This window comes from Pelophylax lessonae (assembly GCF_965119305.1).
Source record: "Pelophylax lessonae genome assembly, chromosome: 5".
Classification (NCBI taxonomy): Eukaryota; Metazoa; Chordata; class Amphibia; order Anura; family Ranidae; genus Pelophylax; species Pelophylax lessonae.
This window is the reverse complement of record NC_138772.1, coordinates 40,578,452-40,605,078: the sequence shown is the minus strand read 5'-3', so window position 1 is coordinate 40,605,078 and position 26,627 is coordinate 40,578,452. Positions and strand designations below refer to the sequence as shown.

The 26,627-nt window shown below is 44.6% G+C and overlaps 1 protein-coding gene across 1 annotated transcript in view; it reads left to right on the top strand.

The window, feature by feature from the left end:
* The window catches only part of TMEM106B (transmembrane protein 106B), a 51,476-nt gene extending 30,664 nt beyond the window's left edge, over positions 1–20,812 (top strand). The window contains exons 3-8 of the mRNA XM_082259823.1: positions 737–800; positions 9,807–9,966; positions 11,162–11,302; positions 11,396–11,445; positions 14,477–14,530; positions 20,323–20,812. Coding sequence (XP_082115949.1) covers positions 737–800; positions 9,807–9,966; positions 11,162–11,302; positions 11,396–11,445; positions 14,477–14,530; positions 20,323–20,455 — 602 coding nt within the window. The 3' untranslated portion in view covers positions 20,456–20,812. The remainder of the gene's footprint in view (positions 1–736; positions 801–9,806; positions 9,967–11,161; positions 11,303–11,395; positions 11,446–14,476; positions 14,531–20,322) is intronic.
* Positions 20,813–26,627: the final 5,815 nt, after the last annotated feature.

Genomic DNA, 26,627 nt, shown 5'->3' with positions numbered 1-26,627 from the left:
CATAGTTGCACACTCTTAATTCATTTGACAGGTAGCTGACAGGACACATCTGAAGATTATTGGAGTGTGGGGGGGGGGGGGGGTAGTAATCAGAGGAGGAAGTCTTCTACTAAAGCAGGAGCCATCAGCACAAGGGACACATCACACTGATAGAAAGTAACATCCCTTGTGCTGACATAAAAGGTCAACCCCAAACAGGATTGGAAAACGGGGAAAGGGAAATTGCGATACCAGGGAGGAGGGATGGAAAATGTGGAAGCAAAGGTATATAAAAAAAAATGATCTTTTATTAGAATTTAAGTAAAAAGACTCTGTGTGCTATGGTAGCATCACAGTATAAAAAGTACAAAACATAATTGTTACAACATACATTAAAAGTATACAAAGGAAACGGTGAACAAAACCACTCAAATATAATGGTACATATGGACTCTAAACCCCTACGCGTTTCAACCAAAGGTCTTCTTCTGGGGGTGCATGTGTCCAAGGTTTTTTTTTTTTTTTTTTTAGCCGTATCACAATTTCCCTTTCCCCGTTTTCCAATCCTGTTTGGGATTGACTTTTTACGTCTGAATTTGGGATAGATGCCACAATTTGTAGTTTAGAGTGGAACCAAGCATTTTCCATATCCCTTGTGCTGATTTATTTTAATTAAACCCAGGCTTTAAGATGGACACCTTACCTTTTTAATTATGTTTTATTTTGTTACATTTTCTAACCATCTCTTTTACCGTAGGTCGTGAAAATCAGCTGGTGGCTTTGATACCGTACAGTGACCAGAGGCTGCGTCCGAGAAGAACGTAAGTAAAGCCAGTTGGGACAAATCTAAAATATCAGTGTGAAGTTTGAGAAGGCCGATGGTGACGTCACTGCTGATGAAGGATGCTGATCATTATCTCCACATGTAGTTTTATTTCTGTATCTTTCAACTGAGTACAACCACCTTTCTCATCAGTCACAATACAAAGTGTAAAATCTAATATAAGGATGAGTTTTTGAAAACCAACCAATACTTGATTTGCGATTCCCGTGGATTGCACAGTCCTACAGATGAATTTAGTTGTTCTTTTCCTAATCTTTTAGCCCCACCACAGTCCTACAGCTGTAGCAGTGGGACCAGTTTGGTTGGATGCTGATTAGCCCACCCCAGTGTGTTTGGATTAGAACCGGAAACCCAGCCAAACACTGACAAAACGGATTACCTACAGATAGTTTCTTGTTGGAATTGAACCCAGAGGTGCAAGGCAAGGGTGCTAATCAAAGGCCAGTTTGTATGAAGCTTTAAAGGCCAGTTAAACTTTTCCAGCTACACTCCAGCTGTACTAAAACAGTGTGCAAAGTCTTAGGGCTCTTTCACACATGGAGTCAATCGGACGGACTCCGTTTTTCTCAGCGGGGGATCGATCCGACGATCCCCCACTGAGCAGGAGGATGACAGCTGTTCTCCATGCTGTGTGCGGAGAAACAGCTGTCAGTTCCCCGTGCATCTCCATGGGGGAATTGGATGGGAACAGACCGTATGGGGGAGAGATGCCCCATAGGGATGCATGGGGGGACCGTTCAGATCCGCCAAAAAAACGGTCCGCCTGTTTGAAAGAGCCCTTACAGTGTAAATTTGCTGTCCCCTCAAAATAACTCAACACACAGCCATTAATGTCTAAACCGCTTGCAACAAAAGTGAGTACACCCTTAAGTGAAAATGTCCAAATTGGGCCCAATTAGCCATTTTCCCTCATTGGTGTCATGTGACTCGTTAGTGTTACAAGGTCTCAGATGTGAATGGGGAGCAGGTGTGTTAAATTTGGTGTTATCACTCTCACTCTCTCATACTGGTCACTGAAAGTTCAACATGGCACCTCATGGCAAAGAACTCTCTGAGGATCTGATATAAGAATTGTTGCTCCACACAAAGATGGCCTAGACTATAAGAAGATTGCCAAGACCCTGAAACTGAGCTGCAGCACAGTGGCCAAGACCATACAGAGGTTTAACAGGACAGGTTCCACTCGGAACAGGCCTCGCCATGGTCGATGAAAGAAGTTGAGTGCACGTACTCAGTGTCCTATCCAGAGGTTGTCTTTGGGAAATAGAGGTATGGGTGCTGCCAGCATTGCTGCAGAGGTTGAAGGGGTGGAGGTCAGCCTGTCAGTGCTCAGACCATACGCCGCACACTGCATCAAATTGGTCTGCATGGCTGTCGTCCCAGAAGGAAGCCTCTTCTAAAGATGATGCACAAGAAAGCCTGCAAACAGTTTGCTGAAGACAAGCAGACTAAGGACATGGATTACTGGAACTATGTACTGTGGTCTGATGAGACCAAGATAAACTTATTTGGCTTCTGTCTAAATTGGCCCTAGTATGGTTATGGGACCTTAGATTGTAATCTCCTTTGGGACAGACACTGATGTTAATGCACAGTGTGTAAAGCAATGCATAAATTGTTGGCACTCTATAAACCCATAGTCTGATTTTCCCATCTAATGGTAGAAATGTTCAGCGGTTTCCAGCAATGTCTCCGGTCTGTCTGATTGCTTTGTGCTTCTGTTTCCTAGTGTGGCTGCACACAATACTTCTCATAGGAACCTCTTCTACAGGAAATAAAGCTTTGTGGTTACCCACAAGTGGGTTAAAAGATAACTTCTGCAGAGTAACTATTTGGATTTGATGTCAGCAATTTAAAACTCAACCCTGGGCACAATGAACTTTAAAACGCATTTAGTCCTGGTTCACACATATGCAATGTCAGACATCGCATGTGATTCACACCGCACTGCTCTGCAAATCACATGCGATGTCTGTGCAATGCGAATTCAGCCATACAGTCTGTATGGCTGAATTTGCATTGCACAGCAGACATCGCATGTGATTTGCAGAGCAGTGCGGTGCGAATCACATGCGATGTCTGACATTGCATATGTCAAACCAAAGTCGCACAGGACTCTTTTTTTTTGGTCTGCACCAGAATCGGATCGCATGGGTATTCACACCTATGGGATCTGATTCATGTCCAAACTGACAGTTCGCACTGCGATATGCGAACTGATCTGGAGGTGTGGTTAACTTTGTATTGACACCCCCAGCAGTTTGCATATGGCAGTGTGAGCTGCCTGCGAGCCGGTTGCAATGCAGGAACCCGCAGTGGATTCGCAGGCTTCCCGCATCGCACCAATGTGAACCAGGACTAAAAGGAGGAACTTCAGTCCTGTTTTTAAAGTGGTTGTATACTCAAAAAAAAAAAAAACGGAAAGAAATGCATAATGAGCTAGTATGCATCGCATACTACCTCATTATGAAAAACTTACCTTAAAACGAAGCCCCGACACGGACCCCCGGACACCGCTGTGGGAGCTGACATGTCTTCCGGGTTCGGCGGCTCCAGCGCTGTGAGTGGCCGGAGCCGCAAGACGTCACTCCCGTGCATGAGCGCGGGGGATTAACTTTCCGGCAACTTCCTGGCAAGGAACTCTGAAGGTCCACCAGACCTTCAGAGCACATGCGCCGCTAGCATCAGCGGCTGCATGCAGTGCAAATATCTCCTAAACCGTGCCGGTTTAGGAGATATTAATTGTACCTACAGGTAAGCCTTATTATAGGCCTTATTATAGGCTTACCTGTAGGTAAAAGTCACAAAAATCGGTATACTACTGCTTTAAAAATATAAACGTCGGGCGCTACAAATCCTGTAGCTGCTGGATTTTAACAAAAAAAAAAAGATAATTACCAGCCCAGGAGTCCAGCACTGTCTTCACTGGAGCCAATCCTTCACCGGGCTTTGGATCCCCAACACCGACATCTAGGATGTGGGAGCCGGCTGTGACTCCCTGCCACAATTATCATTATCAAAGAGATGAGCTTATAATGTCAGCAACCTGTCATAGGAAGAAACATATTTTTTTTTTTTTCCTTACACACACACACCTCTCTCTGAATAGCTTTCCAGTCTTAGTCCATAGGGTTCAATATTGAGTTGGCCCACCCTTTGCACCTATAACAGCTTCAACTCTTCTGGGAAGGCTGTCCACAAGGTTTAGGAGTGTGTCTATGGGAATGTTTGACCATTCTTTTAGAAGCACATTTGTGAGGTCAGGCACAGATGTTGGATAAGAAGTCCTGGCTCGCAGTCTCTGCTCTAATTAATCCCAATGGTGTTCTATCGGGTTGAGGTCAGGACTCTGTGCAGGCCAGTCAAGTTCCTCCACACCAAACTTGTATAATCTGTTCCATCAAATCAGATGTTTCCTGGAATATCTTTTCTAAATCTCATTGAAGTTTTTTATTCTGTGCTCCCAACATATATGTAACTCATAAAATATGCCTAACAAAACTGCTCTTTTACTCCTGTTTAGATAATTTAAAATAGGACTAAGCAGTGACCTTGAGTGTATATGTATATGTATGTATATGTGTATATATATATGTATATATATATATATATATATATATGTGTGTGTGTGTGTGTGTGTGTGTGTGTGTGTGTGTGTGTATGTATGTATGTATGTATGTATGTGTATATATATATATATATATATATATATATATATATATATATATATATATATATATATATATATATATATATATATATATACATATACATATACAGCACTTCACTTTTCCCACATTTTTTTATGTTACAGCCCTATTCCAAAATGGATTAAATTCATTATTTTCCTCTAAATTCTACCATAATACCCCATAATGGCAACGTGAAAGAAGTTTGTTTGAAAAATTTGCAAAATTTTCAAACCATTTTCTTTCACGTTGTCATTATGGGGTATTGTTTGTAGAATTTTGAGGAAAACCATGAACTTAATCCATTTTGCAATAAGGCTGTAATATAAAAAAATGTGGAAAAAGTGAAGCACTGTGATACTTTCTGGATGCATTGTATGTACAGTGGGTACGGAAAGTATTCAGACCCCCTTAAAATTTTCACTCTTTGTTATATTACAGCCATTTGCTAAAATCATTTAAGTTCATTCTTCTTCCTCATGAATGCACACATAGCACCCCATACTGACAGAAAAACACAGAATTGTTGACATTGTTGCAGATTTATTAAAAAAGAAAAACTGAAATATCACATGGTCCTAAGTATTCAGACCCTTTGCTGTGACACTCATATATTTAACTCAGGTGCTTTCCATTTCTTCTGATCATCCTTGAGATGGTTCTACACCTTCATTTGAGTCCAGCTGTGTTTGATTATACTGATTGGACTTGATTAGGAAAGCCACACACCTGTCTATATAAGACCTTCCAGATCACAATGCATGTCAGAGCAAATGAGAATCATGAGGTCAAAGGAACTGCCTGAAGAGCTCAGAGACAGAATTGTGGCAAGGCACAGATCTGGCAAAGGTTACAAAAAGATTTCTGCTGCACTTAAGGTTCCTAAGAGCACAGTGGCCTCCATAATCCTCAAATGGAAGACGTTTGGGACGACCAGAACCCTTCCTAGAGCTGGCCGTCCGGCCAAACTGAGCTATCGGGGGAGAAGAGCCTTGGTGAGAGAGGTAAAGAAGAACCCAAAGATCACTGTGGCTGAGCTCCAGAGATGCAGTCAGGAGATGGGAGAAAGTTGTAGAAAGTCAACCATCACTGCAGCCCTCCACCAGTCGGGGCTTTATGGCAGAGTGGCCCGACGGAAGCCTCTCCTCAGTGTAAGACACATGAAAGCCCGCATGGAGTTTGCTAAAAAAAACACCTGAAGGACTCCAAGATGGTGAGAAATAAGATTCTCTGGTCTGATGAGACCAAAATAGAACTTTTTGGCCTTAATTCTAAGGTGGAGAAAACCAGGCACTGCTCATCACCTGTCCAATACAGTCCCAACAATGAAACATGGTGGTGGCAGCATCATGCTGTGGGGGTGTTTTTCAGCTGCAGGGACAGGACGACTGGTTGCAATCGAGGGAAAGATGAATGCGGCCAAGTACAGGGATATCCTGGACAAAAACCTTCTCCAGAGTGCTCTGGACCTCAGACTGGGCCGAAGGTTTACCTTCCAACAAGACAATGACCCTAAGCACACAGCTAAAATAACGAAGGAGTGGCTTCACAACAACTACGTGACTGTTCTTAAATGGCCCAGCCAGAGCCCTGACTTAAACCCAATTGAGCATCTCTGGAGAGACCTAAAAATGGCTGTCCACCAACGTTTACCATCCAACCTGACAGAACTGGAGAGGATCTGCAAGGAGGAATGGCAGAGGATCCCCAAATCCAGGTGTGAAAGACTTGTTGCATCTTTCCCAAAAAGACTCCTGGCTGTATTAGATCAAAAGGGGGCTTCTACTAAATACTGAGCAAAGGGTCTGAATACTTAGGACCATGTGATATTTCAGTTTTTCTTTTTTAATAAATCTGCAACAATGTCAACAATTCTGTGTTTTTCTGTCAGTATGGGGTGCTATGTGTACATTCATGAGGAAGAAGAATGAACTTAAATGATTTTAGCAAATGGCTGCAATATAACAAAGAGTGAAAAATTTAAGGGGGTCTGAATACTTTCCGTACCCACTGTATGTATTGATATATATTCACATATGCACATATATATATATCTATGTGTGTGTGTGTGTGTGTGTGTGTGTGTGTGTGTGTGTGTGTGTATATACATATGTGTGTGTATGTATGTATGTATATATATATATATATATATATATATATATTTATTTATTGCATTGTATGTATGTATTGATATACAGTGGGTACGGAAAGTATTCAGACCCCCTTCAATTTTTCACTCTTTGTTATATTGCAGCCATTTGCTAAAATCATTTAGGTTCATTCTTCTTCCTCATGAATGTACACATAGCACCCCATACTGACAGAAAAACACAGAATTGTTGACATTGTTGCAGATTTATTAAAAAAGAAAAACTGAAATATCACATGGTCCTAAGTATTCAGACCCTTTGCTCAGTATTTAGTAGAAGCCCCCTTTTGATCTAATACAGCCAGGAGTCTTTTTGGGAAAGATGCAACAAGTCTTTCACACCTGGATTTGGGGATCCTCTGCCATTCCTCCTTGCAGATCCTCTCCAGTTCTGTCAGGTTGGATGGTAAACGTTGGTGGACAGCCATTTTTAGGTCTCTCCAGAGATGCTCAATTGGGTTTAAGTCAGGGCTCTGGCTGGGCCATTCAAGAACAGTCACGGAGTTGTTGTGAAGCCACTCCTTCGTTATTTTAGCTGTGTGCTTAGGGTCATTGTCTTGTTGGAAGGTAAACCTTCGGCCCAGTCTGAGGTCCAGAGCACTCTGGAAAAGGTTTTTGTCCAGGATATCCCTGTACTTGGCCGCATTCATCTTTCCCTCGATTGCAACCAGTCATCCTGTCCCTGCAGCTGAAAAACACCCCCACAGCATGATGCTGTCACCACCATGCTTCACTGTTGGGACTGTATTGGACAGGTGATGAGCAGTGCCTGGTTTTCTCCACACATACCGCTTAGAATTAAGGCCAAAAAGTTCTATTTTGGTCTCATCAGACCAGAGAATCTTATTTCTCACCATCTTGGAGTCCTTCAGGTGTTTTTTAGCAAACTCCATGCGGGCTTTCATGTGTCTTACACTGAGGAGAGGCTTCCGTCGGGCCACTCTGCCATAAAGCCCCGTCTGGTGGAGGGCTGCAGTGATGGTTGACTTTCTACAACTTTCTCCCATCTCCTGACTGCATCTCTGGAGCTCAGCCACAGTGATCTTTGGGTTCTTCTTTACCTCTCTCACCAAGGCTCTTCTCCCCCGATAGCTCAGTTTGGCCAGACGGCCAGCTCTAGGAACGGTTCTGGTCGTCCCAAACGTCTTCCATTTGAGGATTATGGAGGCCACTGTGCTCTTAGGAACCTTAAGTGCAGCAGAAATCTTTTTGTAACCTTGGCCAGATCTGTGCCTTTCCACAATTCTGTCTCTGAGCTCTTCAGGCAGTTCCTTTGACCTCATGATTCTCATTTGCTCTGACATGCATTGTGATCTGGAAGGTCTTATATAGACAGGTGTGTGGCTTTCCTAATCAAGTCCAATCAGTATAATCAAACACAGCTGGACTCAAATGAAGTTGTAGAACCATCTCAAGGATGATCAGAAGAAATGGAAAGCACCTGAGTTAAATATATGAGTGTCACAGCAAAGGGTCTGAATACTTAGGACCATGTGATATTTCAGTTTTTCTTTTTTAATAAATCTGCAACAATGTCAACAATTCTGTGTTTTTCTGTCAGTATGGGGTGCTATGTGTACATTCATGAGGAAGAAGAATGAACCTAAATGATTTTAGCAAATGGCTGCAATATAACAAAGAGTGAAAAATTGAAGGGGGTCTGAATACTTTCCGTACCCACTGTATATTCAGATATGCACATATATATCTATGTGTGTGTGTATATATATATATATATATATATATATATGTGTGTATATATATAGGGCAAAGGAATAAAGGGGAAATGGAACTTTTAAGTATGCAAATTATTAAAATGTGTAGTGCGCTATTTATGTGAACCTTATAAACATAAATATGTAAACAATAGTGACACCAATATCATAAATAAATAGGATGAGATCTAAAACATAAAATTCATAAAAGGTCCATATATGCAACATTTCACATAAGTCCTTGAATGAAGAGATCCCAATACCAAACAAGTGATTTCAATGAAAACAAATGAGGAAAAGGTGTTTCAAGGTGCTTGTTAAAGTGCAGGTATTCCCCTTACCAGACGGGTGAAAAATAAGGTGCAATATATCTCCAAACCAAAAAGACGCGTGCAGTGATATAGATAGCCCAGCTCTACCCACCTCGTGGCCGGTTTAAGAGTAGATAAGACACTTACCAGATAGCATAAACCTTAAGGTGTATGCAGGGCCAGATTAACGTAGGGGCTATTGGAGCTGCAGCTCCAGGCCCCTACCTTTATATAGGCCCCGGGTTGGCCATATTCACTGTTACCGCTCTTCTGTCACTTGTAAACACAGAAGTCTGGCTTCTATGCTCGCTTCCCCAGGCAGCTCCCTCAGAACCTCCCCACACAGCGCAAAGGCCGGACAAGGAGGGACAGTTGCCGATGCATGGATGTGTTTATGGGCTTCAGAGACAGCATCCCATGTTGAATTAGGCATGCATGGCTGCACCCTTCCTCCTCTGGGTGCATGCCAAGGCACGGCCCTTAAGGCCCTTCAAAATCCTCAGCACCAAGCCCATGATGCTCTTAATCCGGCCCTGGGTGTATGGATAACTTCTGGATATCTTTCAGCCCAATTGTAATGACCGTCCCCCAAGCTTGCGGCTCCCTGTTGTCCCTTGGAAGTGAAACTTCATCCAGGTGTTCACAGGTGATATCCCAAAAATAAACAAGGGGGGACTAATAGTGCATTATCCTTATGACTTTTATTGCTGATACTCAAAGATGCACTTGCAAGACAATATACTAAGTTTGCTGGAACCCTGTAGATCCGTGGCCGCCTGCAGTGCGGCCCACGGATGTAGTTAGTGACGGCGCGTTTCCTCCGAGTGGACTTCTACTGAGACACATACCGTTTGCAACTTTTAATTATGAACTATAAGAACATAAAAATAGTAGAGTGCAATTAAACATTTATTTGCTAATTAAGACGTTGTACATGGGTATCCCAATCTCCATTTCTTTTTTTTCTCTGTGTCCTTGGATTTTCACTCAAATCTCTGGGTTTTGGTTCAGTGAATTATTTTTTCCTTTGTAATGTCCATTCCGGTAACTTTAGGTGTGTTTTTGTTTTTTCTTTAAGTCACTTGCTAAATCAGCAATTTTTATTTTTTCTCATAACAGAAAACAATACGTCTTCGCCTCCATCACTGCATGTTTACTGGTTTCTGGCTTGGCGGTGTTTTTCCTTTTCCCGCGTTCCATCGACATTGAGTACGTTGGTGTTAAGGCAGTCTATGTGGCTTACGAAGAATCCACTAATACTGTGTTTCTCAACATCACGGTAAGTCAGTGACGTAAACCTTTCCTAGGTGCCTTCATCTGTGCATTGATTCTCAACCTTCTTAGGACCAAGGCCTGGTAAATTCTTTCTAAACCTTCCATGCAATAAAGGTTATGCACGCACAATAAAAGCATGGGAATGCAAAATCTGTATTATAATGCTGGAAGTGTCTGGATAGGGCTGGTTGTCACTGTAGGGAGGGGGGTTCTGGATGGGGTTAGGGGATTCTGCAGCAGACTTGGCAGCCCTGTAGGAGATGAGGTTTCCGGTGGGTGCTGGAGTTTCTCTAGAAAGTTGAAGGCTTTGCAGGGGCATTGCGAGAGACTATGAGGCACTGCAGGGACTAGGAGGCATGGTGGGAAGTCTGGGCATAATAGGGCGCAGGGGGCTCTGCAGCAGGCTCTGAGGCACTGGAGGCCCTGCAGCAGGCACTTGAGGCTTTGCAGCAGGTTTTGGAGGCACTGGATGCACTGCAGCAGGCTCGGAGGCACTGTGGGACATTTTCTAATGGGTTAGGGGGCACTGCAGGCTCTGAGGTACTGGAGGCTCTGAAACAGGATAGGGGACATTGGAAGCTTTGCAGCAGGTTTGGAGGCTCTGCAGCAGGCTCAGGGGGGCACTGTGGGACATTTTGCAATGGGTTAAGGGGCAGTGGAGGCTCTGCAACAGGATAGGGGACATTGGAAGCTTTGCAGTAGGTTTGGAGGCTCTGCAACAGGCTCGGGGGGACTGTGGGACATTTTGCAATGGGTTAGGGGGCACTGCAGGCTCTGAGGCACTAGAGGCTCTGCAACAGGCTAGGGGACACTGGAGGCTTTGCAGCAGGTTTGGAGGCTCTGCAGCAGGCTCGGGGGCACTGTGGGACATTTTGCAATGGGTCAGGGGGCACTGGAGGTTCTGCAGCTTACTTGGAGGCTCTGCAGCAGACTCGGAGGCACTGTGGGACACTTTTAGAGCTTGGGGCACAATGGGGGATGGAAGTTCTATAGCAGACTAGTGGCTCTCAGGAGGTCTGTGGACACTGTGAGGGCTTGCAGGGCAGTTATGGGAGGTTGGGGACACTATGTGAGCTGGGAAGCTTGGGAGGAAGCAGGCTGCTGGCCAGCAATAGGTCACAGCCCAGTGATTAAGAACCACTGATCTACCCCATTACTAATTTTCCATTTTTTTTTTTTTTCTTTCTTTTTTTTTTTAGAATACACTGAATATAACCAACAACAACTACTATCCTGTAGAAGTTGACAATATTAACGGTCAGGTTCAGTACTATAAAACAGTTATTGGGCAGTCGAAACTAAACAACGTCACGAAGATCGGACTGCAGGAGACAAAACAAGTAAGCCACGCAGCTTGTGTAATATGGTACTTGGTGAAGAATCTGTTGTGAAAAATTGTTTTTTACTTATAATTTCTTACTCTTGTTTTCTAGATTGACTACATGGTGCCGACCAGAATAGGGAAGGAGTTTGACTACATGTAGTAAGTTCTTGTGTTCTTCTAAAGCTTCGCTTCTTCTAATAGGGTTTGGCTTACATTAGCCACTTTACCACCGGAGGATTTTGCTGTCTTACGTTCAGGTCACTTTTTGCGATTTGGCGCTGTGCGACTTTAACTGACAATTGCGCGGTCGTGCGACTCCGTACCCAAACGAAATTTAAGTCCTTTTTTTCCCACAAACAGAGCTTTCTTTTGGTGGTATTTGATCACCTGTGCGATTTTTACTTTTACAAAAAAAGAGTGTTTATTTTGAAAAAATTAACAATATTTTTCAAATTTTTTTATATGAAATTCCCCCGACCCCCCCCCCCCCCAAAAAAAAATGTAAAAATCTAAATTTTTTAAAATTTTTGGCCAATTTGTTTTCTGCTACCTATGTTTGGTAAAAAAAAAAATCGCAATAAGCGTGTTTTGATTGGTTTGCGCAAAAGCTATTTTTTTTTTTTTTTTTGCGGTTTTGCAACATTGCGGCGGACAGATCGGAGCCTAAACTGACATTTTTGACACTTTTGGGGTTACCAGTGACATTACTACAGTAATCAGTGCTATAAATATGCACTGTTACTGTAAAAATGACACTGGCAGGGAAGGGGTTAATTTTATTGGAGAGGGAGGGGTTAATGTATGCCTGGTGCTTACTGACGTGTGTGGGGGGAGGTGACTGAGTGACACAGGGACAGATTGCAGGTTCAGCTATGCTGAACCCTGCAATCTGACCCTGCCTGTCACTTAGGAGATCCGCCCGCTTTGTTTACACAAGCAGGCGGATCTCCACACTCGATTCCCCGACGATCCGGGAAGAGCGGCGGTGATCACCACTGCTCCTCCCCTGGCCCGACTCCCGCTGTGACTGAATTCAGCGGGAGCGAGCCTCTAACGGCGCGCGAGCGCCGCCCACAAGGGGAGGAGTCCAGGGACGTAGGTCTACGTCGCTGGACGGTAACGAGCCACTTTGCCGCAGTACAGTCCCAGTGACTGGTCGGCAAGTGGTTAAAATAATCCTTCAGATCAGTTCACCCTACTTGGCATACAAGATGTACACATTCACGTTTGAATACCTGTATTGGCCTTTCCAATAAAACAGTTTAGAATTGCGAACCATTCCCTTTTTATTATTTGCTTTCCAGTTTCTCTGTTTTGTGAGTGCTGCTAACATCGAGCTCAGTTGCCACCACACCTTGTCCATTAGGCATGCCTGGAAAGGGGGGGGGTGGCATGTTGGCTAGATGGCTCCCATCCAGTTTCTCTAATCCAACTCCTGGTTTTTCTTTGATTCTAGGTAGCCAGGGCACAGAGGGGTTTATTTACTAAAACCTGAAGAGTGAAAAATTTGGTGCATAGAAACCAATCTGCTTCCAGGTTTTATTGTCAAAGCTTAATTGAACAAGCTGAAGTTAGAAGCTGCTTGGCTACCATGCACAGCTGCACCAGATTCTGATTGCACCAGTTTTAGTAAATCCACCCCACAGTGTCATTGGTTTTTATGGTGCACACAGCCCAGCCACCAGCATCTTTTCATCCACTGTGTGGCTGACTGTCTGCATCCTAGAAACCGTTGACAATGTGCAGTCCTGCCTCCTAGCGACCATAAAAAAAGAATAGATGGGGAGGAACAAGGGAACTGACATGCCATCTCCCTCTGCATACCTAGTGATGACACTTGACTTGAAGAATCGCCTGGTTTCTGAGACAAGTAATGTTAGTCCTCATTCACACTGGTGCAATTTGTCATGTTAATTGACAGTTCCAAATTGCACGACAACTCGCACCCCATTTCCGACAACGGAACCGCTCATATCGCCGTGACTCATGTCGCAGCAATTAGGAGGAAGGTTCCTGCACTATTTCATGGTGACTTGCATAGACTTCTGTTAAATAAAGTTGCAAGCCGCAATGAAATCGGTGGTGCAAATCTCACTGATCTGTGGCCTGGAAATTGCGCTAAGGTAGCACGGTCCTCTTGCTAGATCAGTGGCTCTCAACTCCGGTCCTCAGGACCCACTAACAGGCCAGGTTTGCAAGATAACTGAAATACATCACAGGTGATATTATTTGCTGCTCAGTGATTGCAGTATTCTAGTCTGCATCTCCCCAAGGTAATACTTTAAATCTGGCCTGTTAGTGGGCCCTGAAGAAAGGAGTTGAGAACCACTGTGCTAGATGCATGATCGGACAGCAGTGGGGGGAGGAGGAGGTGTTGTGACTATACTATCTCCGCAATTACACAAGACGGGACAAAGTGCTGTATGCACATTATTGCCTTGGGGACAGGAGCAATAAAAGAGACGTTTGGTCAGACTTCTTCTTTAAACCTGGAATCCAGCTAGGACCCATTTACAGCCATTTATTTAAAATTTGGCTCATTGCTGCTTCCTAGTCTGCACAATACCCTTGGCATCGCCTGTGTACACGTTTCTGTATTTCCATGGAATTATGAGAAATGTAGTCCTTTTTTGTTTTCATGAAATATGTCAGATGTGATGTGCTACTGGTCTAAATCCTCCTCCTGGTACCCAGGAATGGTGAACTGTAATGAAGAAGATAATAATGTCACACAAGGGAAAAACATTAATAACTGAAAATGTTAGGTAGTGTTCTGGGGGGGGGGGGGGGGGGGGTTATAGCAGTTTTTACTGCACATAGGAGGAAAGAGTCAAGAGTGGACATAATCCTGGAGTTCAGCTTTAAAATCTTCTAAATCTGAATAACTGAAAAACCTGTGTGGGAGTTCTGTAAACCGCAAGGCTGTTGCTTTTCTGAGCTCCTGGAACTATGGCTGTTGCACTAGCAAATCATCTACAGTGAGTAGAGGATTTGCTTGTTTTGCTGCCAAAAGTTATAGTGGATTAGCTGTGCTTCTTATCTGGAAGAACTGGCCTGAGCACTCTCGCCGTCCTGTCCAAGTTTATTATTGCATTTTGTATTTCTTGTTACATACTTGTTAAAACTTGACTTTCTTCTGGTCCACTGCACATGCATTTAATTTATATAACAATTCTTTCATACTTCACAGCACCTACTGCACCCTGCCAAGCATTAAAGTTCACAACATAGTGATGAATATGCAGTAAGTATCTCTCTCTGAACTTCTGTTGCTTGCCCCTCTCCTTCACTCTTGCTAGCCCCTCTCCTCTTCTCCCTTGCTCACCCCTTCTCCCTTGCTCGCCCCTTCTTTTTCCTCCTCCCTTGCTCGCCCCTTTCTCTTGCCTCCTTTCTTTCTCGCCACTTCTGCTGCTTCCTCCCTTGCTCGCCCCTTCTCCTGCCTCCTCCCTTGCTCGCCCCTTCTCCTGCCTCCTCCCTTGCTCGCCCCTTCTCTTGCCTCCTCCCTTGTTCGCCCCTTCTCTTGCCTCCTCCCTTGCTCGACCCTTCTCTTGCCTCCTCCCTTGCTCGACCCTTCTCTTGCCTCCTCCCTTGCTCGACCCTACTCTTGCCTCCTCCCTTGCTCGACCCTTCTCTTGCCTCCTCCCTTGCTCGACCCTTCTCTTGCCTTCTCCCTTGCTCGACCCTTCTCTTGCCTCCTCCCTTGCTCGACCCTTCTCTTGCCTCCTCCCTTGCTCGACCCTTCTCTTGCCTCCTCCCTTGCTCGACCCTTCTCTTGCCTCCTCCCTTGCTCGACCCTTCTCTTGCCTCCTCCCTTGCTCGACCCTTCTCTTGCCTCCTCCCTTGCTCGATCCTTCTCTTGCCTCCTTCCTTGCTCGACCCTTCTCTTGCCTCCTCCCTTGCTCGACCCTTCTCCTGCCTCCTCCCTTGCTCGACCCTTCTCCTGCCTCCTCCCTTGCTCGACCCTTCTCCTGCCTCCTCCCTTGCTCGCCCCTTCTCTTGCCTCCTCCCTTGCTCGCCCCTTCTCTTGCCTCCTTCCTTGCTCGACCCTTCTCTTGCCTCCTCCCTTGCTCGCCCCCTCTCTTGCCTCCTCCCTTGCTCGCCCCCTCTCTTGCCTCCTCCCTTGCTCGCCCCCTCTCTTGCCTCCTCCCTTGCTCGCCCCCTCTCTTGCCTCCTCCCTTGCTCGACCCTTCTCTTGCCTCCTCCCTTGCTCGACCCTTCTCTTGCCTCCTCCCTTGCTCGCCCCCTTCTCTTGCCTCCTCCCTTGCTCGCCCCCTTCTCTTGCCTCCTCCCTTGCTCGCCCCCTTCTCTTGCCTCCTCCCTTGCTCGCCCCCTTCTCTTGCCTCCTCCCTTGCTCGCCCCCTTCTCTTGCCTCCTCCCTTGCTCGCCCCCTTCTCTTGCCTCCTCCCTTGCTCGCCCCCTTCTCTTGCCTCCTCCCTTGCTCGCCCCCTTCTCTTGCCTCCTCCCTTGCTCGCCCCCTTCTCTTGCCTCCTCCCTTGCTCGCCCCCTTCTCTTGCCTCCTCCCTTGCTCGCCCCCTTCTCTTGCCTCCTCCCTTGCTCGCCCCCTTCTCTTGCCTCCTCCCTTGCTCGCCCCCTTCTCTTGCCTCCTCCCTTGCTCGCCCCCTTCTCTTGCCTCCTCCCTTGCTTGCCCCCTTCTCTTGCCTCCTCCCTTGCTCGCCCCCTTCTCTTGCCTCCTCCCTTGCTCGCCCCCTTCTCTTGCCTCCTCCCTTGATTACTCTCTTCTAGTTTATGTGCTTGCCAGTAAGAAGGTCACCTTAACAGTTAGCAAGCCTATCATGTGTTCCTATATGCAGAGCCGAGAATGTCTCTTAATTAGCCGCTTATAAAAGAACACAGACCAACCAACTCATTAAAGCACATACTTTTGCTTGTTGTGGTTTTTATTGATTAGGATTTGTGTGCTCATGTCCAGGGAGGCTGTTCACCAACCTTGAAACAAGCGACTGGCTAATATTTTAATTTTTTTGGCCAGACCCAACACCTAATGCGCTATGTGGTCAAAAGTTGGCAGACATCCCCCCCAAATGACTGAGTTTGGCTGTTTCCATTGAAGGGTACTGTTAATGATATAATAGACATTTTAGACAATTGTGCGCTTTCAACCTTGTGATAACACTTTGGTAAAGACCCTTTTCTGCTCCAGCAATACTGAACCCCCTGTATACAAGGCCAGCTCCGTTAAGACATGGTTTGATGAGATTGGCATTGAGGAACTCAAGTGTCCTTCATAAAGCCCTGACCTCAACCCTACTGGACACCTTTGCGATGAATTTGAATGCCGATTGTGAGCTAGATCTACTCATTCCACATGGGCGCAAATTCCAGCAGACACACCCCAAGATTTTGTGAAAAGCTTTCCCAGAAAAGTGGAAGCTCGCTAACAAACTGATAAATATTTGATGGTCTCCACCAACTTTTGACCTTGCAGTATACATGTTTTTTTTAGAGTATCTAGGGCTCCATTCACAAAAGCATATTGCATGCAGTATTTAGGTGTGTTCCTTAATGCCTCATGCGATCCTGAAAATTTTAATTCAATATTGCTTTATGTGGTATTAAAAACACTCGATAAATACCACGTAAAACAGCGTTAAAGTCAATTCACCAAAGGAAATAAATAGATGCATTTGGTAATTAAGTAGTGGTCCAGTCATGCGATGTTTAAGGAATGTTTATGATTTTAACTGGTTGTTAAGGAGCGGGTGGCCCGACGGCATCCTTAACCAGTAACTGTCATGGTTACATAGTTAAGTTGTTAGGTTGAAAAAAGTTCAACCAATAAAAGGGAGAAAAAAAAAATCATACAATCCCATACCCACAGTTTATCCAGAGGAAGGCAAAAACCCCCAATAAAGCATGATCCAATTTCTTGCAGAAGGGAAAACATTCCTTTCTGATCCCCCAGGAGGCAATCTGATACCTATAGATATTAGTATCCAGTTACCGTATTTATTGGCGTATAACACGCGCCAGCGTATAACACGCACCTAAATTTTAGGGCTGAAATTTAAAATAAACAGCTTTAAACTCAGAACATTTTTTTTTAAATTAAATGTAGTCTTACCAGTGCCCACAAATGCAGCCTCATCAGCGCAGTGTCCTTAAATGCAGCCTCGCCAGTGCAGTGCCCATACATGCAGCCTCACCAGCGCCCATAATTGCAGCCTTGCCATCGCCAGTGCCCATACATTTAGCCTTTGCCAGTGCCCATACATTTAGCCTTTGCCAGTGCCCATACATTTAGCCTTTGCCAGTGCCCATACATTTAGCCTTTGCCAGTGCCCATACATTTAGCCTTCGCCAGCGCCACTATACACATCACTAAAAATCTCCATAAAGCAGTGCCGAGAGGTAGAAGGGGGCGGGCGGCGCCGAGGAGAAGGAAGGATGCGCTCTCACCGGAAGTCCCGGCGCCTATGATTGACGTTGGCATAGGAGGCGGGACTTCCGATGACAGCGCGTCCTTCCTTCTCCTCGGCGCCGCCCGCCCCCTTCTACCTCTCGGCGCCGCCCGCCCCCTTCTACCTCTCGGCACTGCTTTATGGAGATTTTTTTTTTTTTTTTTTTTATATCGGCGTATAACACGCACAGCTACTTTTTCCTCCATTTTTAGGAGGAAAAAGTGTGTGTTATACGCCGATAAATACGGTATATTATATGTACATTCAGGAAAGAATGTATGGCTTTTTTAAAGCAATCAACTGCGCTAGCCAGAACCAGCTCTTGAGGAAGTTTATTCCACCGTGGCCACCATGTTCTTAACTGATGAGTCATCTGCTGTCAGCTGGTCCCCCCCCCCCCAAAGAATACCAAGCCTCAACATGAGGTAGGGGTGCTTTAGGGCGGGCTCCCCTCTCAAAGCACCTTGTCCCCATCTTGATGAGGACAAGGAATTCTTCTCCACAGCCCTGGCTTGTGGTTTTGGGGGTCTGAAGGCGAGAGGCTTATCGGAATCAGCACCCTTTAACAAAAGGGCCCCCCCCCCCCCCCCCCCCCCCATGTGAACGAGTAGAGGTACATAGTACCCCTACTCCTTCACCAAAAAAAGTGCTCAAAAAGAAAAGCAATGCAGTTTAGATCCATCCTTAATCCTGATGATTGCCGTAAACGCCGCCTTCCCCCTCCTTCCAAAAAAAAGAGGGCCGCATCCATTGCTGGCTCCCAACGTCTGATCGCTTCACCACCTCCTGCTGCTAAATAAACTAAGGGGCGCTCCTTAACAACCAGCTAGTTATTACTGTACTGGTTGTTAAATTAATGGAAGCTTTCATTACTAACATACTTTATCACTTCATAAAATAACATATGCAGTAATTAAGTTGCGTTTTTGAAAAACCCTTTGCGGTATCTTACTGCATACCTGCAAAGATACCGCTTTGTGAATGGAGCCCATAATCCCTGCTCTTTTCTGGGTCAGCTGCGAAGTGAGCGCCCTTATTTGTCGGAGTAGTGAGCTTATTTCCCAAGTCGTCTTCCAGGACAGCCCACAAGACATAGCGCTCCTCTCATTGGGACAGGAAACATGTTACCCCTGTTAAGAAAAAGAGGTGGTCCTCCAGACCCCTGCTTCAGTTTTTAGTGTATCCTCTGGATGGGGGTAACATGTTTTCCAAAGAACTAATGGAAGGGCTCACCCTGGGGCTTCTAGGTAGAGTAGGTTCATAGAACGTGGACATGGATAAGGCTCATAGAACGTGGGTATGGATAAGGTTCATAGAACGTGGATATGGATAAGGCTCATAGAACGTGGATATGGATAAGGTTCATAGAACGTGGATATGGATAAGGTTCATAGAACGTGGACATGGATAAAGTTCATAGAACATGGATATGGATAAGGCTCATAGAACATGGATATGGATAAGGCTCATAGAACATGGATATGGATAAGGCTCATAGAACATGGATATGGATAAGGCTCATAGAACATGGATATGGATAAGGCTCATAGAACATGGATATGGATAAGACTCATAGAACATGGATATGGATAGGGCTCATAGAATATGGATAAGGTTCATAAAACATGGATATGGATAAGGATCATAGAATATGGATAAAGTTCATAGAATATAGATATAGAATAGGGATCATAGAACATGGACCTGGATAAGGTTCATAGGACATGGATATGGATAAGGCTCATAGGACATGGATATGGGTAAGGCTCATAGAACATGGATATGAATAGGCATCATATAATATGGATAGGGTTAAAAGAAGATGGATAAGGTTCATAAAATATGGATAGGGATCATAGAATATGGATAAAGTTCATAGAACATAGATATAGAATAGGGATCATAGAACATGGACCTGGATAAGGTTCATAGAACATGGATGTTGATAGGGATCATAGAACATGGATATGGATAAGGTTCATAGAACATGGATATGGATAAGGCTCATAGAGCATGGATATGGATAAGATTCATAGAACGTAGATATGAATAAGGTTCATAGAACATGGATATGGATAGGGCTCATAGAACATGGATATGGATAAGGCTCATAGAACATGGATATGGATAGGGCTCATAGAACATGGATATGGATAAGGCTCATAGAACATGGATATGGATAGGGCTCATAGAACATGGATATGGATAAGGCTCATAGAACATGGATATGGATAAGGCTCAAAGAATATGGATAAGGTTCATAGAACGTAGATATGAATAGGCATCATAGAATATGGATACGGTTAAAAGAAGATGGATAGGGTTCATAGAACGTGGATATGGATAAGATTCATAGAACATGGTTATGGATAGGGATCATAGAATATGGATAAGGTTCATAGAACATGGACCTGGTTAAGGTTCATAGAACATGGATAGGGATCATAGAATATGGATCATACAACATGGATAAGGGTTAATAGGACATGGATATGGACAAGGATCATAGAAAATGGATATAGATATAGATAAGGATCCTAGAATATGGATGTTTGTTTGAAAAAGAGAAGAAAATCTGAATTTAATGGATCTTCTAAATTTTTTTCACCTTCTACAGAGTGACCGTCACCATTTCATACTTGATGCACCCGGAGCAGTTCTCCCAGGAGGTCTACCAGTACGTAGACTGTGGGGGCAACGCCACATACCACCTCGGCCAGTCCAATCTCCCCATCTTCAAACAGCCGTAAGCTTCGCCAGGCTGCAACGTAGGCGTTGTGCTAATTTTTTTGCTTTGCCGTCTCAGCGCAGGACGGCTGGCAGTTCTTTCCGTTGGGAGCGCACGGCTTAGGGGAGCGGTCTGCGCTGTTATAGTAGGCTCTAACTTAGACTGAAGGTTTCCATTCACCGAATCACTATGCGTGGTTCACCTAATTCAATGTGTAAATACTTCTGTACATAGTGAATTGGTAATGTACTGTATGTGTCCAAGAATGCAGGTGATGTAATATGTCTACTTATTGGCCGCTTTTAAAGGATCAGCCCACCCAAAAAAGTCAGTTCGTTATAATATTTTTTGAGGTCCCTGGATTTGGGATCTCAGCTCCACCCACCAGCTATTTTGGTTACAAGGCAGGCAGGGGGGGGGGGGTAAGACACTTGGTGGATGAAAGTAGCCTTCTATCCTGCATAGAAAGAGATTATAAAAACAAAGTAGGCAATTCAGCCCCCCAAGCCTCCATCCCTAATGGGCATACTGGTTTTTAAGTGGACTGATCCTTTAAATTAGGCCTGTCACAAGCCTGGGCAACTCAGACTGAGCATATGAATTAAAAAAATTGCATAAGCAGATGTTAGGATTAGTGAAAAGTGTCAAAACAATCAGCGGATTGGTCAATGAGGCTGTCACCACCCTCCATGAGCCTCCATATTGGTTAATGAGGCTGTCACCACTCTCCATGAGCCTCCATATTGATTAATGAGGCTGCCAACTCCCCCATAAGCCTCCATATTGGTTAATGAGGCTCTCACCACCCTCCATGAGCCTCCATATTGGTTAATGAGGCTGTCACCTCCCCCCATGAGCCTTCATATTGGTTAATGAGGCTGTCACCACTCCCCATGAGCCTCCATATTGGTCAATGAGGCTGTCACCACCCTCCATGAGCCTCCATATTGGTTAATGAGGCTGTCACAACCCTCCATGAGCCTCCATATTGGACAATGAGGCTGTCGCCACCCTCCATGAGCCTCCATATTGGTCAATGAGACTGTCACCACCCTCCATGAGCCTCCATATTGGTCAATGAGACTGTCACCACCCCCCATGAGCCTCCATATTGGTCAATGAGGCTGTCACCACCCCTTATGAGCCTCCATATTGGTCAGTTAGGCTGTTACTACCCTTCATGAGATGTGTCCTTCTCTGCTGCCAGCTGCTAAGGTGGGGGGGAGCAGAGATGGTCTTCTCTGCGGCTGCACAGAGAAGCGTAGGATCTGGCAGAAGAGTTCTGTCCTTCTCTCTGCTCCTGCAGCTGTATGAGGGGTGCAAGGGTCACAGAAAATGGCCTGGCGGTCTGGATTCAGCCTCCAGCCCTTGTGTTTGACACATATGCATTAAGGTGTTGACAGGGCCTCTTTAAATTACCATTAGTAAGGCTCTGTAGGCAGGCGTGGGTGCGGCAAATACAAGATTGCACAGATTTCTACAACTATAGATTATCTTGATGTACAATTTTTACTGATTGGGGGAATTTTGCTTGTCCAATTTTTTTTATTTTTTTTCCACATCTGCTCAGTTTGAATTGGCCAGGTTTGGTTTGTGCCAGATTCACTTTAACACGTTTCTGCTGCCCACATATAATAGAGGAAGTCATACTGTAGCTGGGGCATTATTCTGACCGTACAGCCAATCCAATCACTAGGATGAGCACTATTCTGGCGGCACATTGCACATAAATTGACCTGGTAAAATAAAGTGTATCTAAACCCCAACATTTATTATATTACAGCTTACCAGTCCTTAGATGTGGTAGCTGCATTAGTTTTCTTTTTCTCAGGAGCATTTTCGGCAAGTACACCTGTTAATCCTGCCAGAAATGCAGTGTCCTTGGGATTTCCTGCAAGCTGAAGATAAAGAACAAATTTTCTTTTTTTTTCTTGTGTACTAATGTCATCAATTGATAATGTAATGGAGATGAGCAAAGGCAGACATGTTTGAAGTCCAACCGGCGAGGTAATCGTGGCTCCCTCCATACAGTGGAGAGGTGAGCGTAGTTACCCAAGTACGGGTGTGCTACCGTGTTTCCCCGAAAATAAGACCGGTCTTACATTAATTTTGGCACCAAAAGACACAGTAGGGCTTCTTTTCGGGGTAGGTCTTATCTGTAATGTGCTGTCTTCTCCCTCCCTGCCTGTCAGGAATCCCCTGTGTGAACCTAGTAAAAATGTTTGTAAAATCCTGGAATCCACTCTATTACTGTTTTATATAATATCCAGTGTGTGTTTCTGTATTATAATAGTATGAAATACCTTTGGTATAGCGCAGCTCGGCGCTCAGCTGATCCCCCCCCCCCCCCCCACTGCTGTCCTTCTCCTCTGCTGACAGCTGGGGGTCACAGAAGCGCAGAGTATTATATTATAATTGTGTGAAATACCTTTGGTATAGCGCCGCTCTGCGCTCATCTGAACTCCAGCTGCTCTCCCTTCTATTCTCCCCCGCTGACAGCTGGGGGTCACAGATGCACCAAGCGGCGCAGTACCGAAGGTATTTCACACAATTATAATTTAATACTCACCGCTTCTGTGACCTGCTCTGAACACTCACTGCAGAGGGGAGGGGCTGAGATCCCCCACTGACAGCTATGAGAAGAGAAGGACAGTAGCAGGGGGGGGATCAGCTGTGCGCTGAGCGGCGATGTACCAAAGGTATTTCACACAATCATAATCTAATACTCGGGGCGTCCATGACCCACTCTGAGCACTGCAGAGGAGAGGGGCTAAGTTCCCCCGCTGACAGTTGGGGGAAGAGAAGGAGAGCAGCAGGAGGTCAGCTGAGTGTTGAGCGGTGCTGTACCGAAGGTATTTCACACAGTTATAAGATAATACTCGGCGCTTCTGTGACCCGCTCTGAACACTGGAGATGGGAGGAGCTAATATCCCCCGCTGACAGCTGGGGGAAGAGAGGGAGAGCAGTGGGGATCAGCTGAGTGCCGAGCGGCGATGTACCGAAGGTATTTCACACAATTATAATATAATACTCGGCGATTCTGTGACCCGCTCTGAACACTCACTGCAGAGGGGAGGGGCTAAGATCCCCCGCCGACAGCTATGAGAAGGGAAGGACAGCAGCAGAGGATCAGCTGAGTGCCGAGCGGCGCTTTACCGAAGGTATTTCACACAATTATAATATAATACTGTGCGCTTCCGTGACCCGCACTGCAGAGGGGAGGGGCTGATATTCCCCGCTGACAGCTATGAGAGAAGAAGGACCGCAGTGGGGGATTAGCTGAGCACCGGGCGACGCTGTACCAAAGGTATTTCATACTATTATAATACAGAAACACACTGCACATGATATAAAACAGTAATAGAGTTGATGCTAGGATTTTACAAACACTAAGCTAGGGCTTATTTTCGGGGTAGAGCTTATATTGCAGCTCTCCCCGAAAATAACAGTAGGTCTTATTTTCAGGGTAGGTCTTATTTTCAGGGTAGGTCTTATTTTCAGGGTAGGTCTTATTTTCAGTGTAGGTCTTATTTTCGGGGAAACACGGCATTCACAGCAGCACATTGGTGAAAATAAAAGGAAGAAAGGTACGGGGGAGAAGTGAGCGTAGCCACCCAGGAACGGGTGTGCTATTCACAGCAACACATTGGTGAAAACAAGAGGAAGAAAGTCTAAAAAAAAAAAAAAAAATCTAATGCAGAAACCACATTTAAGGACTGGTTAGTTGGAATATTTTACATTTTTGGGTTTAGATATATATTACAGTTTTCCCGTCCCTAAATGTGTTTTCTGCATTCGATTTGTCTAGACTTTCTTCCTTCTATTTTCACCAATGTGCTGCTGTGAATAGCACACTGGGTGGCTACGCTCACTCCTCCAATGTATCTATGAAGGGAGCCATGGTTGTCACACAGGCAAGACTTCAAACATGTCTCCCTCTGCTCATCTCCATTACAAGATGGATGGAAGAAAAATAGGACATTTTGGGGTTAATTTACTACAACTGGAGAGTGCAAAATCTGGTGCAGCTCTGCATAGAACCAATCAGTGTCTTTTTTTTTTTTTTTTTTTTTTTAACAAACTGAAGGAGCTGATTGGCTACCATGCACCAGGTTTTGCACTCTCCAGTTTTAGCAATTTAACCCCTTGTACTTTCTTGTTAGCTCACAGTAAGTGACAAGGACACTGCATTTCTGGCTGGATCAACAGATATTTTCTGCACATGCCTAAAATGGTCCTGGAAAAAAAAAAAAAACTAAATCCGCTACCACATCAAAGGACTGGTTAGATGCAATGAACTACATATTTTGTTTTTAGGTTTAGATACAATTCAATAAGCTAATTTCTAAGTGACTTCCTCCGCTGCCTGTGGGTGACAGGTACACTTTTTTTATTTTTTTAATTAAATGTTCAATTTCCATACTTTGTCTGTTTGATTTTAGCATGTAATTTAACATTTGTTTTCCTTTTTGTGATGCATACAATACTCAGTGCTACAGTCTTTTTTGATCTTCCTTTTTGCATTGTTTGGTGTGTTTTTACAATATTGTTTTTAATAAGTTTTGATGTTAAGCAGATAAGTTGTTTTTACGGGACTTGTTCACGCTTAATATACCGTTTTGGTGTGCTTAGTTTGTTTTACAGGGTATTTTTTATCTTGATTGGATTAACTTTTTAAGTTTCTTTTATCCCACAGTGCCTGATAAGTGTAACTGCCGGTGTTTTATGAATACTTTCCTCGTACATTTATAGGAGAAGGTGCTGCCTTTACTCCCAACACCGACTTTTAGGAAGCAGCAGAACAATTGCTTGAAAATGTCGCCATCTTCAGGCAATAATGGAGAGTTGCAGTCCAGACACTGAGCCGCATTCTATAGATATGCCAGCGGTGTGGTGCTATGGCGCCCCAGGCGCTTTCCCCTGAAGGGTATTTCTACTTTGCAGTCACATTTCAGACAACCCCACCATACGTTTGTTATGTCTTCCTATTCTCACAGCATACAGTACCTTAAAACAACTTTGATAAAAAAATATTATTCTTTAGCAAGGAACATACATTCCACATTAATATTTATGCTACCAAAATTAGTGTGTGCTATAAATTGCCTCCAGCATTGTTCCTGTTTCTTCTTGCTGGAGGCTGCCTTTTTGCTGAAGCCTAGGTCCCCTGAGCAGCAGTAAATCTTAAGGCTGTCAGCAGATTTTAGGCACAGTGCTGAGACTAGAGAACAACTGGGCATGTGCAGAGCAGGATAAGAGGGGGCATGACTGCACTTTAACCACTTTACCACCAGGGGATTTTGCTGTCTTACGTCTGGGCCACTTTTTGCAATTCGGCACTGTGCGACTTTAACTGACAATTGCGCGGTCGTGCGACGCTGTACCCAAACAAAATTTACGTCCTTTTTTTCCCACAAACAGAGCTTTCTTTTAGTGGTATTTGATCACCTGTGCGATTTTTACTTTTTGCGCTATAAACAAAAAAATGTGACAATTTGGAAAAAATAACAATATTTTTCACATTTTTTATATGAAATTCCCCCCCATAAAAATGTAAAAATCAAAATTTTTTTTTATCATTTTAGGCCAATTTGTTTTCTGCTACATATTTTTGGTAAAAAAATTTCAAAAAGTGTATTTTGATTGGTTTGCGCAAAAGTTATTGCGTTTACTAACTAAGGGAAAGATTTCTGTCGTTTTTGGTGTTTTTTTTTTAACGAGTAATGGCGGCGATCTGCGATTTTATTTATTTTTTTTTTTTTTTGCAGGACTGCGACATTGTGGCGGACAGATCGGACCCTTGACTGACATTTTTGACACTTTTGGGGATACCAGTGACATTACTACAGTAATCAGTGCTATACATATGCACTGTTACTGTAAAAATGACACTGGCAGGGAAGGGGTTAATTTTATTGAAGAGGGAGGGGTTAATGTATGCCTGGTGCTTACTGACGTGTGTGGGGGGAGGTGACTGAGTGACACAGGGACAGATCGCATGTTCAGCTATGCTGAACCCTGCAATCTGACCCTGCCTGTCACTTAGGAGATCCGCCCGCTTTGTCTACACAAGCGGAGCGGATCTCCAGACTCGATTCCCCGACGATCGGGGAAGAGCAGCGGCGATCGCCGCCGCTCCTCCCCTGGCCCGACTCCCGCTGTGACTGAAAACAGCGGGAGCGAGCCTCCGCGCG